The sequence below is a fragment of the Pygoscelis adeliae genome, unplaced genomic scaffold (assembly GCF_000699105.1).
Source record: "Pygoscelis adeliae isolate BGI_AS28 unplaced genomic scaffold, ASM69910v1 Scaffold220, whole genome shotgun sequence".
NCBI classification, from domain to species: Eukaryota; Metazoa; Chordata; class Aves; order Sphenisciformes; family Spheniscidae; genus Pygoscelis; species Pygoscelis adeliae.
This window is the reverse complement of record NW_008824049.1, coordinates 1,719,219-1,733,001: the sequence shown is the minus strand read 5'-3', so window position 1 is coordinate 1,733,001 and position 13,783 is coordinate 1,719,219. Positions and strand designations below refer to the sequence as shown.

General features: G+C 37.9%; 1 protein-coding gene across 1 annotated transcript in view; it reads right to left on the bottom strand.

The window, feature by feature from the left end:
* The window catches only part of SEC62 (SEC62 homolog (S. cerevisiae)), a 17,536-nt gene extending 5,276 nt beyond the window's left edge, over positions 1-12,260 (bottom strand). The window contains exons 1-5 of the mRNA XM_009333569.1: positions 12,241-12,260; positions 5,673-5,781; positions 5,175-5,280; positions 2,328-2,538; positions 608-700 (exon numbers count right to left, since the gene is read on the bottom strand). Of these exons, the coding sequence (XP_009331844.1) occupies positions 608-700; positions 2,328-2,538; positions 5,175-5,280; positions 5,673-5,703 (441 nt within the window). The 5' untranslated portion in view covers positions 5,704-5,781; positions 12,241-12,260. The remainder of the gene's footprint in view (positions 1-607; positions 701-2,327; positions 2,539-5,174; positions 5,281-5,672; positions 5,782-12,240) is intronic.
* Positions 12,261-13,783: the final 1,523 nt, after the last annotated feature.

The following is a 13,783-nucleotide window of genomic DNA, read 5'->3' as shown; positions in this document are numbered from 1 at the left end:
TGTCCCCTCTCTGCTCAGATCACAAAGTCAGGCAGCCTCTGGATGGCGGGTATTTTTTATTTCCCCTCCTGTGATTGAACATCATGTTCTAAAAGGCCTGTCTTTTGTTTAGAAATATTTCAGCATGACAATGGCCATAGGATAATTTGGGTTGGAAGGGACCTCAGGTGGTCTCTAGCCCACCCTCCTGTTCAAAGCAGGGTCAGCTGTGAGGCCAGCCCAGGTTACTCACGGCTTCACCCAGTCTGCTCTTGAAAGCCTCTGAGCACGGAGGCTGCAGAAGCGCTCTGGGCAGCCTGCTCCAACGTCCCATCGCACCCTGAGGACAAACATTTCACCTCATGGCCGCTAACATGTAAATTACTGGTAATTAAGTCTCCTCTTAGATTTTTTTTTTTTTAAGTTACTGTCCTACATTTATCTCCCCCTAGCCTCCTTGCAAATATCTACAAATCTGATGTTTCACGATCAGCCATCACATTGCCATTAATTTTTCTTTCAACATGTCAAGAAAGAGTTTAAGAGTTTGCAGAAATCCAGTAAATTAACCTATTATCTGACAATAGTACATTGACACTAAAAGTTAGAAAGTACCCATAAATCCTACCTCATTTCCATCCAAGAAAACTTGGTCTTCGTGTGGCTCAAGTTTAAATTTCCTCTTAGTTTCCTTTTTCTTGGGTGTTCCTGGGATCTCATCCTGAAGACAAACACAAATTACATATATTAAAAAAAACAAAAAAAAAGTTAAGAGGGCTTTAATTTCTAGTATTTTTATGTTGAGTCTGATAACTTTTCACAAACTTAAGATCACGTTCACACTTTTTTTTTCCTAAAGTAAAGAGGCTTTCTTTCCTCCTGTTCTCATTTATTGCCAACTGGGTACCTCAAAAATAAAGGAAAATTGTAAGGAAAGGGAAATTTTTATTTTTAGTTAGTGTCTAAGGACTAGACTATGACTTCAGGATTGCATTATGTCTTCAAATGCATAGCGAAGCTCCACTGATATTAACAGAAAGCCTGCACAAAGATCAAGAACAGGGTACAACACTTCATAATCACTAACTTTATTAGAATTATTTGGTACCTTGGTGCCATATTTAGCACATGGGCATCCTTTCAGAATCAGTTTCTGCCTGTTTATTCTCTATCCTCCTCAATCTCTTTCTGGATCTTGTGCTTCCTCTTCCCTGTCTCCTGTTTCCTTCTCTTTGCTTATTTCTTTGCTTGAAATTAACTTCCTAATTTTTGTCCTGTGTTGTTGTTCAAGTTACTACCCACTGGCTTATATAATCCACTAAAATATCAGTTCAATAAATAATGATTAGTTTAAAAATCAACATTACATTTAATAATGTTAATTCTCCAGATGACAGGGAATTGGAGGAGTTCATAATGTTCATAATCAGCATTTTAAAGTACCTCAAGAGTTAGGTAATCTTACCCTGGCTTCTATGTTTAGGCTGCCAGCAAGATTGTTTTGTTTATAATTCTTTTATTAGCCATGTAGCTTTCTTCTGAGATCTAGACCTTTGCACACAGACCATACCTCTTGCTAAATGTGCCATTATTTGACTTAGGAGTGTCTGAATGGGAATAACTTCTGAGCACTATCCTACTAACTCTCACTGCATTCATACCACTGTATATAGAAGAAAAACCACATCCCTTCATCAAGTTTCTCTTGCAGATTCCTAACATTTTAATTTAGGAATTCTGTTCTGCTAATAAAAGAAATCAGGAATAAAAACGTGAAAAAGCACATGAAAACTTGTACAGTAATAATAGTTTGAACTTTAAAGAAAGTAAATCAGAAGTCTGTGAAAACTAGACAGTATACAGATTAGTAATGGAGCTGTCATACAGAAAAATGGTCCACTATTACAGAGCTGTTTACAAGCACCATGTATCAAATATTACATTCCAAACATTCTTCTTACCAAACATCGCAAAATTGTTTGTTTTACATGTGCAGCTGCACTGTTTTGAGATGTTAGGTCCCATGCATATGTGTCACTCTATGCTAACCTACACTTGTACAAAGCATCATTGCCCGCTGCAGCTGAAGAGAAGTAGTTTTTAGTTAACTCAGTCCACATTAGAAGATGATGAGGTACACAAAGGCCCAACTGAAGCCTCTTTTTTGATCTAGATCAAAATCAGAACTCCAAAGTTTAAAAAAAACAAGGAGAGAAGAAGCGTATTTTAGAGATGAAAACAGGCAAAAAAGGTATGTCACATTTTAGACCAATCAACCGTATTTTTAAGCCAATGTAATCTTAACAATTAGTTACAGGTTTGTCTCTCCTCTTACAGATAGTACTTACCTTCTTACACTCCTCTTTTTCACCATCCTTTTTCTTTTCCTTTTCTTTCTCCTTCTTAGTTTTTTCATCTTTGCCACTTTCCTTCTTGCTCTTTTTCTCCTCTTCTTTCCCACTCTCGGCCTTTCCTTTTTCCTTTTCTTTTTTCGTATCCTTGTCAGGTTTCATTTTCATCACTTTTAATGCTCGATGAAAGAACTGTTTTTTCAGGAGTCTTAAAATGAAAAACGTTAAATGATACATTTAAGCGTGGCTGTGATAACAACGTTTACACTCAATTATGTTGTTAGATACCATTCTAGATTATCTATCTAATATAATCATGAATAGCATGACTGAAAGACAGAGGTCACCATCATCTGCTCTATTTGCAAATAAATACTCCAGACCTAATTATCCTGTGTCTCACCCCTTGCTTTGCTTTTATTGTTCATCTGTTCAAAACTGGGTAAAACCCATACTTTTCCGTGGCAGCATTTTGCGTAGATATAAATGAATACACAAGATGTAGGACGGAGAAAGCCACCAGGTCAATTTAATTATCTTTCCCATTAATGCAACTCCATCCAATATTAATTTTCAAGTTCATGTCAATGTATTTCATAGCAAAAATAAGAAAGTGGACATATGGCTTATCAAGTTCCTCGGTAAGTGGTGCACGATGAAGAAAATCACCCTGTTGAAATTGTGGTACATATGCAAGCATTCCATTCATGTCAGCTACAAACATACCTTATAGCAAGTACATATACGGCCAGCGGGGCACCAGGAAGTAGTTATTTGGTAGTCTTAAGGTTGTCACCAACAAGTAATGTCCTTGAAAGGATCATAGCCAAATTCAGAGTAGGAAGAGCAGTATAGAATACTGCTCTTCAGACTGAGAGGAAGCAGTGGGATGTGAAATCCAAGCACACATTCACACGGAAAATCCTGATCGTATGCATCAAATTGATTTGACTGGTCCTTGATTTCCTTCATCTCTTGCTGCAGACCAAATCCTTTTGCTGGACTGCTTGTTAAATTAGGAAAACTCGCTAAAGAGAGAGAAGTCATTCTACCAATTAAGCTTATGTGCATGCTGACTATCAAGCAGAGTTGTTTCAAGTATATTGAAAAACTTCCTTCAGACAAGCGCTGACATGGATCCTCTTTCTAGCAACAGAAAATCACTTGTTTGGGAGAAACTACTTTTCTTCACAGCTGGAAGTTTAGGGGACTCAGGTACTAAGCAGCCCACAGGACAGGTCTGGTCTGCAGGACAGCTCTTTCACTTGCAGGAGCTACCTGTGCCTCTGATGGACTATAAAAAGACGGGACTGTGCAAGACCTACTGCTCAGAGCATGGAGCCATGGCATCAGTGCAGCCAACAGCCAGGTCCTGAAGCCAGACAGACCTTGACATAACTAATGAAGTCCGGATTGCTTGCTGATTCCTGAATTGTTAACTCTCTATAGATCTGCTGAAAAAAGCATTACTGATGTAGCTTATTTGTGAACAAAACCCCTCAAAAGAAAACTTGCTGAACTTAGATCAATATACAAGTGTACCGGGAGACCTTACGTACTGGAACAGCATTAAGAATTCAGTTAGTAACTTGTTTTAAATATGCAATTGAACAATGCAGTTGACACAGGATGAAGGAGCAGGATCTGATATTTGTTTTTTGTTTGATAGGGCAGGTAAAACAAGCAATAGCCACACTGAGAGTTAAGGTACTTGTTTTTAATATGAGTAAGAGCCTAAGCAGCCTCTTACACTGAAGGGGTTATTTTTGTATTAAGATAATCCTCCATCCCTTCCAAAAGGCAAAGGAAGTAGACAGTGCTAATACTTAAAACTCTGAAAACAGCTTCAGTGACCAAAGGTGGCCTTAGCATTATTAGCAATATAGAAGCGAGCAAGAGAAACCAAACTGCAGACGTGGTATGGTGCCAAATGGATCATCAGGCCACGAAATGACAGTGGTGATAAAAATCACAGCCAGAGAACAGAGAGTTGAACTGATTTTCTTTGCACACTACACAGGCATTCTTTACACTGCTGGAGCTGAAGGACTCAACCAGCTGTTGACTCATCTGATGCTTTAGTAACTGAAGAACAAACACACAGACTCCTACTGCAGTCGAAAGACTCTGGAAGGGAAAACTTATTTTTCTGCTTCCATTAGAATAATGCTTTTTTCTAAACTTTCTTGAAGAAATCAGCAAAAGGATTCAAGTTCAAACACAGAATCAGCCCTGCCTCAGCCCTGGAACTGGGGGGGGAAGAATCTCACCTTCCTGGATGGCTATCTAAAAGAGGCCAGAAAAAAAAAAGACTAAATATTAGCCACATTCTTCATTTCTAAATAGCTTTCGCAGAGCTCTCCAAGTGTAGACAGTCCTCTTAACCCTATGTGTCTGTCCCAAATGAGGTATAGTCAGAATATGCCATTCATCTAAAAAAGCACTTAAGAGTACACTAAACAGCAGGGACATACCATTTGAGAAGCATAAATTGAACCTCAAAGTCCAGCTTCTGCCATGATAGCAGACTAGGTTCACGGGAAGGAGAGATTTGAGAACTCTGACCCTACTAACTTAAAATAACTGTAAAATTTAGGAAAATTGTTTTGTTCATCTTGCTGCCCGAAGCAGCATAATGACAGCATGAGAGTTTTGAGAACAAATATGATGAACCTACATTGTTTCCACCCTCAAACACAGTAATAAAAATACATTCATTATTTTTACATACAACCACAAACGTTTTAGAATGCACGAAGCCTAAGTGAAATTCGTTCCTAAATAACTAAGACATCTTGACAACTATACTCATTAATAAAATTGATGAATTAGGCTAGGTCATACCTGTTGCAGTAATCAACTACAGATTCTCGGGTTGTAAATAAAGCCTCTTCTCCTTTCTTTGCCTTTGCCCATTTAGAATCCAGGAGGCAATCCACAGCTTTTGAGGCTAGAGGGGAAAAATGGAATTAAAAATGCATTAAAATTAATAACATTTATTTTAACATTTAGACTACATTCCTTGAACCACACCAACCAGTCAGTAAGTTCTAGTGATGTTCCACGTCCTCTCAATCTTTCAAGTAAGACTAGACACTATTCTGAAATACAGCACTCTTGACAACTATACACCTTTACATCACAGAGCAAAAAGTTTATTGTGTTTACTTCAGGCTGGTAAGATTAATTTTATGGCTATCTAATGCCTAGGTAAGTTGTCAAAACCAAACTGTAAGATCAGTACTTACTAGATAAAGCACTAATAATAAAAACAAAACAGCCACCCCCCAAGTACAATGTCAGAAGAAGAAAGTTTTATTTTCTGGTTAAGAGTAACCCTACCAATAAAATAATCAACTCGGTGGCCCATCATGTTGGTGGATTTTGTTGGACAGTTGAAACGTAAGTATTTAGCAACAGCCTTCTCCTCCTTGAATGGCTCACCAACCTCCTACAATAGTAAAAGTGCAAAATTAATACAGTTTTAAACACATGGGAAAGACACTCATTTGGGCTCAAAAATCAGATATTGCAAAGTCCTCATTATTTATGGCAATAGATACATAACAAATAAAATGTAAAAGATGTGAAAATAGGTCAAGTAATTTTTCCCCAAGAACTTTTTGCCTTCATAAAGTAAAAAAGCATTCCTTTACGAACTCCTTCAACAGCTCTGTAAAAAGAGCAAACTAAAGGAGGAACTAAGAGAAAAGCACTGGGCACATGGAAAGCTGCTTAAGGCATACAAGCTTGGATGAAAACAGTTGTGAAGCTGAGAGCAAAGAAAAGCAACAAGTGAGGAATGAGCATGTATGAAATGACAGCAATGCATATTGTCAGAATACAAAGCAGCTTGAATTTCACGTGAAAGAGGAGAAAACCATGTTGAAAAGAAGTTGAAAGATTTGGCTAGAAAATTGCAGTACCACTGAAATTGACTACAAAATGACTAACTTCAGAGTACCATTGAGGAGATTCTTCCAATCTAGAGACTAGGGACATCAGTATGAAGCACTGCAGGATGAAGTACGTGAACATCAAAACACCTGCTTTAGGAAAAGGGAGCCCTTAGTCTGTATGCATTCATAAATTCTGTATGTTTACCAACTTGCAGGGAGGTAGCAGAATTCAAAGATTTGTAAGACAGAAGGATGGAGATGGGCATTTTCAATTATGTAAAATTAAGACTTAATATTTGTAAGCAGGAAAGGAAGACCTTTCTAACGTTCCTGCTTCACAAAAACATATCTGAAACAAACATTTGGCATATTACACTGACTCATGCAAACTTCCTCAGAAATTGCTTTCTGTAAGAGTACTTTTAATCAGTAAGGCTTAATTGTCCAAATCCCCCCTGCTACTCACAGATCAATAACAGAGAAATGCTAGGACATCTTTTCAGACTGCCAGCACTTTTCTGTACCTATTCTTCTCATGCTGGCCAAAGAAGTAGATTACAGAAGCCACAAAACAGACTGGTGATTTACAGGAATATATATAATTCAAAGATCCTATTTAAAGACATAATGTTTTTAAAAGTCAATAAACATATACAACCTCTATTACCGCTTTTAAGATGTATGATCGTAATATCGCAAGAAGCATGTCAAGTGGAAATGCAAGGTCAAATAGATGTTGTTACACCAGAATAAAAACTTCAGATGGTGAGAGTTGTTAATTTTCAACAGTTTGCACAGCTAGCTTTCAAAATCAACTGGTTAATGAATTATCCTTCTAGATGGGATTGTTGCTCTTCCTACCTGAGGACAATTTTCAAGAGAGTAATACAGACATAAGATATCTAAATGACCAAAAGCACTCCGTAGTTTGTTAGTTCTGAGGTTACTGACATTTTTAAAGCCTAAATTCTTTATATGTAGGCAGACATATGCTCTCATACTCACCAGTTAGACAGTTTTAAAAACATGTACCTAAATTAAGCCAGATGATGCTAACAGTCCTCATATAGATTCAATTAACTCTTTCTCCATGTTCAATCCTTTTTTTTTTCTTTCCAATTTTAAAAATCTGTATAACTCGTGGAAAACTATTCACTGACAGCGCATGTATGCACATAATTTATATACTGTGGTTTGATGTCCCCTTATATGGTGCAGTTGTACCAGTAATTGTAAATCACTGGTGATACTACCAAGTTTGGTACCAAAACAGATTTGGTCTAATAGCAACAAAATGAGTTACAATGCATTTAAAGAAAATGAGTGAATGTGTACCATCATTATCGTATGGCACATGCACAAGGTACCATGGAGAGTGATGACTATGTAGCAACTGAGTTTCAAAATAATGCTTTTCTAGTATTTCCTACCAGCTAATTAAACTTAGAACAACAACTCACAGGGCAAATGTTGTTCTTCACAGCACAGTTCTAAAACAGTCAGAGAAGCTATAGATATTCACATCGATGTTGATTCCTCTGCTAGGATTTTTTTTTCTTTCTAAAATATTTATGATTCTGATAGGTCATGTGATGTGCTATACAGGCAGTGGCTGGCACCAGATTTTTTTTTTTTGATTGCTCCTTACTATCTATTGCTTTGCCCTTTTCTGTGGGATAGTTTCATAACATCCCAAACAAAAAAAGCTTCCCTGTGAGAGAGACTGACACAGTTTAACTGCGCTCATTCTGAGAAAGTTTCCCCTGCAATTTAATCCCCATTTTTCATCCTATTTTCATCCCTTTATTTGCAGAGCCAGGCTTCTGTTAAAATATTAAAACAGATGACTGACAGAAAACAATATTACATTTAATCATAAAGTGAAATCAACAAAAGCACTGAAAATTTCAGTATCCTAAGCACAACTTTTTAAAGATGCAGTTCAACTGATCTTTATGTTCGGTTGTAAAAATAGCCAAAACCCAGGCATTTTAAGCCTCCTTATACATTTAGAAAAAGATTATACAAATGAATCAAGGGGTCGTCAATAAATTATAAAGCTTTAAAACAGACGACACAGCCTTAAAAAGCAATATGAAAACTTCCTGATATTTAAAGTTTGCTCTTATAGGAAAGACAGAAAGATTCAAGAACCATCTCAGGCAATATATTCCTGGAATGTTGCAAAATGTCTTCTCAATTAAAATGCTATGATTAAACTGTTTTCAATTAATAAAAATTAGGATAGTGTCAAGCTTCCAAATGCTTCTGCTCTAGATTTTGTTTTAGGCCCTTGCATCTACTTTAATTTTATATATTGAAAAATGCATGTTGTCACTAGATAGCATGTAAAATTTAGAGATTTATGATCCTTGATAATTTACAAACTCTGGAAGAATGCCATTAAAAATAAAATCAAACCAAATTTCTTATTTATCTAGACAGAAGAACTCCATCTACAGGAAGACAGGAAAAGCAGTGCTCAGCCTACCTACTTACTAGAAATGCACTGACATTTTAAAATTTTTAAGAATAATTCTCAAGCATTCCTATCAAAATTCTGCCCTATATGAATTCATAAAACAACGTTGAGATTTTCAAACCCAGGAACCTCCCAGACCCACTGAAGTGAAAGGAAAACCCTAATAAAATTATTTTTTTACCACTATCTCCCAAATGGAAGTATAGCACAGTGCATTCTGAACGTCCTTCAATACACTGATGTAGTTCCAGTTAATTCAACCTCCAACTGGGACTGCAGCAGCGAAGAAGCCTGTATACACCAAAAACAAAAACATCTGAACTGAGCTATTAAAACTAGCGTGCCCATGAGCTTCCTCCTCCCTTTCATCTCTACCTAAGTATGACTTAATTCAGGTTCTCTTACTCCTGGAACCACTCAATGGATGTCAAAAGGCCAGAGCATACTTGTGGTTTGAAATTTCACTCTTTTTTTTTCTCCTTTGCATCACAGCTGCAAAAAGACAGGCACGACCCAAGACAGGATGATTTCCCTCCACAGCACTGTAATGTAAACAAGATTTCTGGAAAATCAGAACAGAGTAAATGATGACTATCACTAACAAGACAAGTTATTTCATGTGCAAACGTATTACAATGATTTATGTTCCTCTGTTTTAAAGGGGTCATCAAAATTCTTTGATTTCAATAAAATGAATATCTAGTTTATTTCTTTGCTCCTACATCTGAGAACTTAGATTTTCAGAACACCGTCCCTCACAGAAGACTTCTGAAGCCTAATAGTTTATACAGTTTTCAGATAAGGAAAAGAAGAAATTTAAGCACATTTGTCACGTGCAGCCTGTTTTTCAAGCTGAGAGGCTACGTCAAAAATGACACTACGTCAACCCATGTTCCATTCCTCATACCTCTCCTCATATTATAAGGACAGTACAACTGCATTAGCATTATCTTCTCTGAAGATGGTCTGAGCACATCACAGCTTGGGCTGAATCACAAAATTATCTTTTTCCTTTCCCTGTTGACTCTCAGGACCTTAGACTAGAAGATGTTCTGTGGCAGGGGAGTGGGTAATCCTCCCCCATTCTGCTGAAACATTTATACTTTACCTAAAATAAAGTGCAGTAGGACAGAGAAAAAGTACACAAATTAGCATAATTCGATAGATCACTGGGTGGAAGTGGGTAGGGGGGGAACAAACAAGTTAGGGTCTTAGGACTTGCTCTTAGGACTCCATCTATATTTTCTTCAGTGACTAACAAACATAAAATTGTCCAACTCTTGCACTGATGACCAGTACATGGCTTGCCCGAGGCCTCTTAAAAGAAACTGTGGCAGAGCCATGCAGAGAAACTAGTTCTTCTGGATTACTGTGGCTATGTGCTAGCCACAAGACATTAACTTTTCTTTACAGAAAGATGAACAGATTTTTTTTTGTCCTATACATACCCTATGAAGTATTTGTTTTCTTCCTTCTGTCTTTTCAGCCATCACTAATTTTTTGAGCAAAAGCTGTAAACATACAGAATTCTAAAACACATGCCAAAGGAGCAAATGTACAGTACTTTGAAGCCAAAACATGCCAGCTTCAGTCCTCTTCTAACCCTAGGCCAGTTTTTTCAACTTTTTCCCTTCCCACGTCCAAAAATGTAACTCAGATTTTCAAAAGACAGTGATCTGGTTTTACTGACAAGTGGGGCTGCTACTTTTAATTCCTATTTGTCTGCGTTTTTCCCCCCCTCAATCTTCAATTCTTCCTCCTCTATCACCTGATACCAGTCACTTTTGAAGAAGTTATTTAGCCATTCTGTGTTATCATCCCACTCAGGTTTACTAGAATTTATGAGAAAATAAAGTCAAACGGGCAAGCTGGATTAAAATCTGCATTACTGGAAAACCGTTGCATTGTCATTTCTGAAGATCCTTTCCATGCCCATTCACAAAAAACTGTAGCACAGGAAGCAGCAATGCAGCTGTTGCACATTTTCCTTCCAGCGGAGCCCAAATCAAGACACGACAGAACCGTAGGCTACAACAGTTAATATTGACTAGTATACATCCTTCATCAGGAGAATCTCAAAGCTTGAATCCAGTGATTCAAGACAAAAAAAAAGTCAGGAAGGAAGGTGTGTCTCATTAATGGCATGTACGCAGCATTGATGCCACCTCAGCCATCTATTTGCAGTTGAGACGTTTGCCTAAGAACTGCTTTCTCTATTTATAAGAGCAGTATTTATATGCATTAACATTTCTAGAGTAGAGGACACAGCACTAAGGTGCTATGCAAGTGCTGTTAATCACAATGCAAACATAAACAAAACTTCACATGGGCAGAATAAAACCGTGCACAATGGAATCCAACCAATGTAATTAAAACTTAATGCCTACTTAACAGTCAAATTGCAGATCTGCCAACAAATTGCCATGTGTTACCCAGCTGAATGTTTGTCAAAGTAACCAACTGTGGAGATTTTGTGTTTAAGTGAGTATTTCAGTACATGTACGGAATCGTACTTTTTTTTCCCCCAAGAGATGAAATAGCTTTGATCAGGTTGCTGGAGTAACAGGCATCCAAAGACATCCCCCATCTTCTGTCTAAAGAAAGATACTAAACTAGTCATCAGACAACCTATCTTGTTTTTCTTTTAATAAGTCCTTTATAAACAGCAAGTATTCTTGATTTCAGAAATCTGAATCATGTGGGGGCCCACTGGCTCGAGCAATCTGCATCCCACAGACCAGTCTCTTTTCGCTACCGCATGCCTGAAGTAATCTCCATGTTAATTACAGTTAAATTACCATCAGGAATGACACTTTGAAAACTTTACCTCTAAAATGTCTTTATTCAAACTTCTGAAGTTAAGATTTCTGCAACTTCCAAACTTTCAGCTTGTTGCCAGAGGAAGAGTCTAAGCTATGCAATACGGATTGGGCAATGTGTCCTTTTATGAAAATGCATTCTGTAAAACACATCCTTCCTGTTATCACTTCCGATGGAAAACACAGAAAGTAGGCTTGACAGAACTTTAAACTATTTTGCTGAGACTTTTTTCATGTCCCATCTCATGTTTAGCTAGCTGACCTAACTACCATGATTCCAAACTTGATGGTGAACACAAAATCCTACAAAAAATTATTCAGAAACCAGTTTCTGTACATATAGTAGTTATAACTGAACTCTCATATCAGCCTCTTCCACAGCTAAATAGACCATCTCCTGCTCAGAACCTTACTCTTGTCAAGAAATAGAGCTCTACTTAATGACAATGGGGTATTCCATGTCAGACTTGCATAGAGTAATAGTCTCTTTATTAAGAGGAACACATCACCCTAAAATAAGTACACACGTCTAAAGCACTTGAAACACCTACAAATAAACATCCCCCACTTCCATTTTAAAGGAATAAACTTGCAGCATTATCCTGAAACATGATAATCATACTGTAACTATGCCAATAAAGTTCAAAAAGCTTAAAAAAAAACCCCAAAACCAACTACTAAGAAAAATACATGTCGTTTTATTCACTGACCAATTAAGAACTCCCTCCGGGCATTCAACAGTATTCTTTGTTCACTGTCTTGTCTTGCCATTGTTGTTGACATACACTGGGAAACTACTAAGATGCAATAGACATTTATCTGCATAATTATATCACAAATTTAGGCCACAATCTTAAACCTTAAGTGTTAACACCCAGACATCGATTTAATTACTAACAATCCGGGAAATACTTTTACTGCTAAGAGGCTGGAAATTAAGCATTTGCTTAAGTGCTTGCAAGACCACAGCCTTGGGTATTATACAAAACATTAAATTACATTTAATTTGGTTTTGATGGATGCTTTATTGGGCTGTTATCATCCTCGGTAAGGGACAGTCTATGATGATTATGAAAAGAGAATAATGCTGTAATGTTTTATGATAATTCATTGAATGCCTGTGATTGATAAGGCTTGCTTAACAAGATTCTGATTAATTACTCTTTGCATTCCGCCTCTCCTTCCCCAGTAATCTGAATTAAAGGGGAAGAAAGGAACCATTACAAGTACAGACACGTCTCCATCTTCTTGGGGGAAGGGAAAGTGGGCTGGGAAGGGAAAGGAAGAGAAAGGAGAGAGGGCAACCAAGCAGAAGAATGACATATGATGTGTACATTGGTGAATGGCTGTATGATTTCTCTCATGAATATTATGTCCACTTAACAGCAGAGCAATAAATCCAAAACCAAACATTATTTAGGCTTAGAGTTAATGATACATAACAGTAACAGGCATTATAATAACTGATGCTGTAACTATGCCCAAAACTTGCATTAGAAACTCTGTAAAACTCACTGTTAAAGTTACATATTGAGAAGTCCAGACTTCCAGGTAAGTGAAAATACCTAAGCAGTCATCATTTTAGCTTTAAGTGATACCATATAATTATCACTACATTTTAACATAATCTCAAAGCTTATCAGGTCTATTTTTAGATGCAGTTCTTTGTTTATGTTTTCTAAAAACAAATTTCTTTTCCTCACCACATCATTTCCTGGCTGTGGCAAGTTTGTTTTTAAGATGCTTATACCATCTGTCCCATGTCTTTTGCTTATGAATCACTGGAACAGACACGCTGGGTGTCAGCTCTAGGCTAAGGTGACTGCTCACCTGGGTGTTCTGAACGTTGCTCTTACCACATGAAGCTATTGTTCGACACTGGTAACAGGTGAGATTCTAAGTATAACATGGCGATTAAAAACAGGCAACAGCTCGAAATCTCACTCTCTGGTCACCGAGAAAGACGATGTACTTCTGAGGGCACAGACCCCGAGAGGACAGAACCGCCGGGCCCTCAGATAACGGACGGGCCGGGGTGCCCCGCCGGTCGCCCCTCACTCCTCCGCCGGGGCGGCAGCGTCTGCAGCACTCCCGAAACGCTCCTACTTGCGCTTCTCCGCCGCCGCCCCGCAGCGGGCTCCAGTTTTTCTCAATATTTACTAGGGTTTACGAATTTGCCAGAAAATTCTGATGAAAACCTGTCCCCGCGGTGCCCGCCCGGGCTTTCACCGAGCGCCGGCGCGGCGCTCCCCG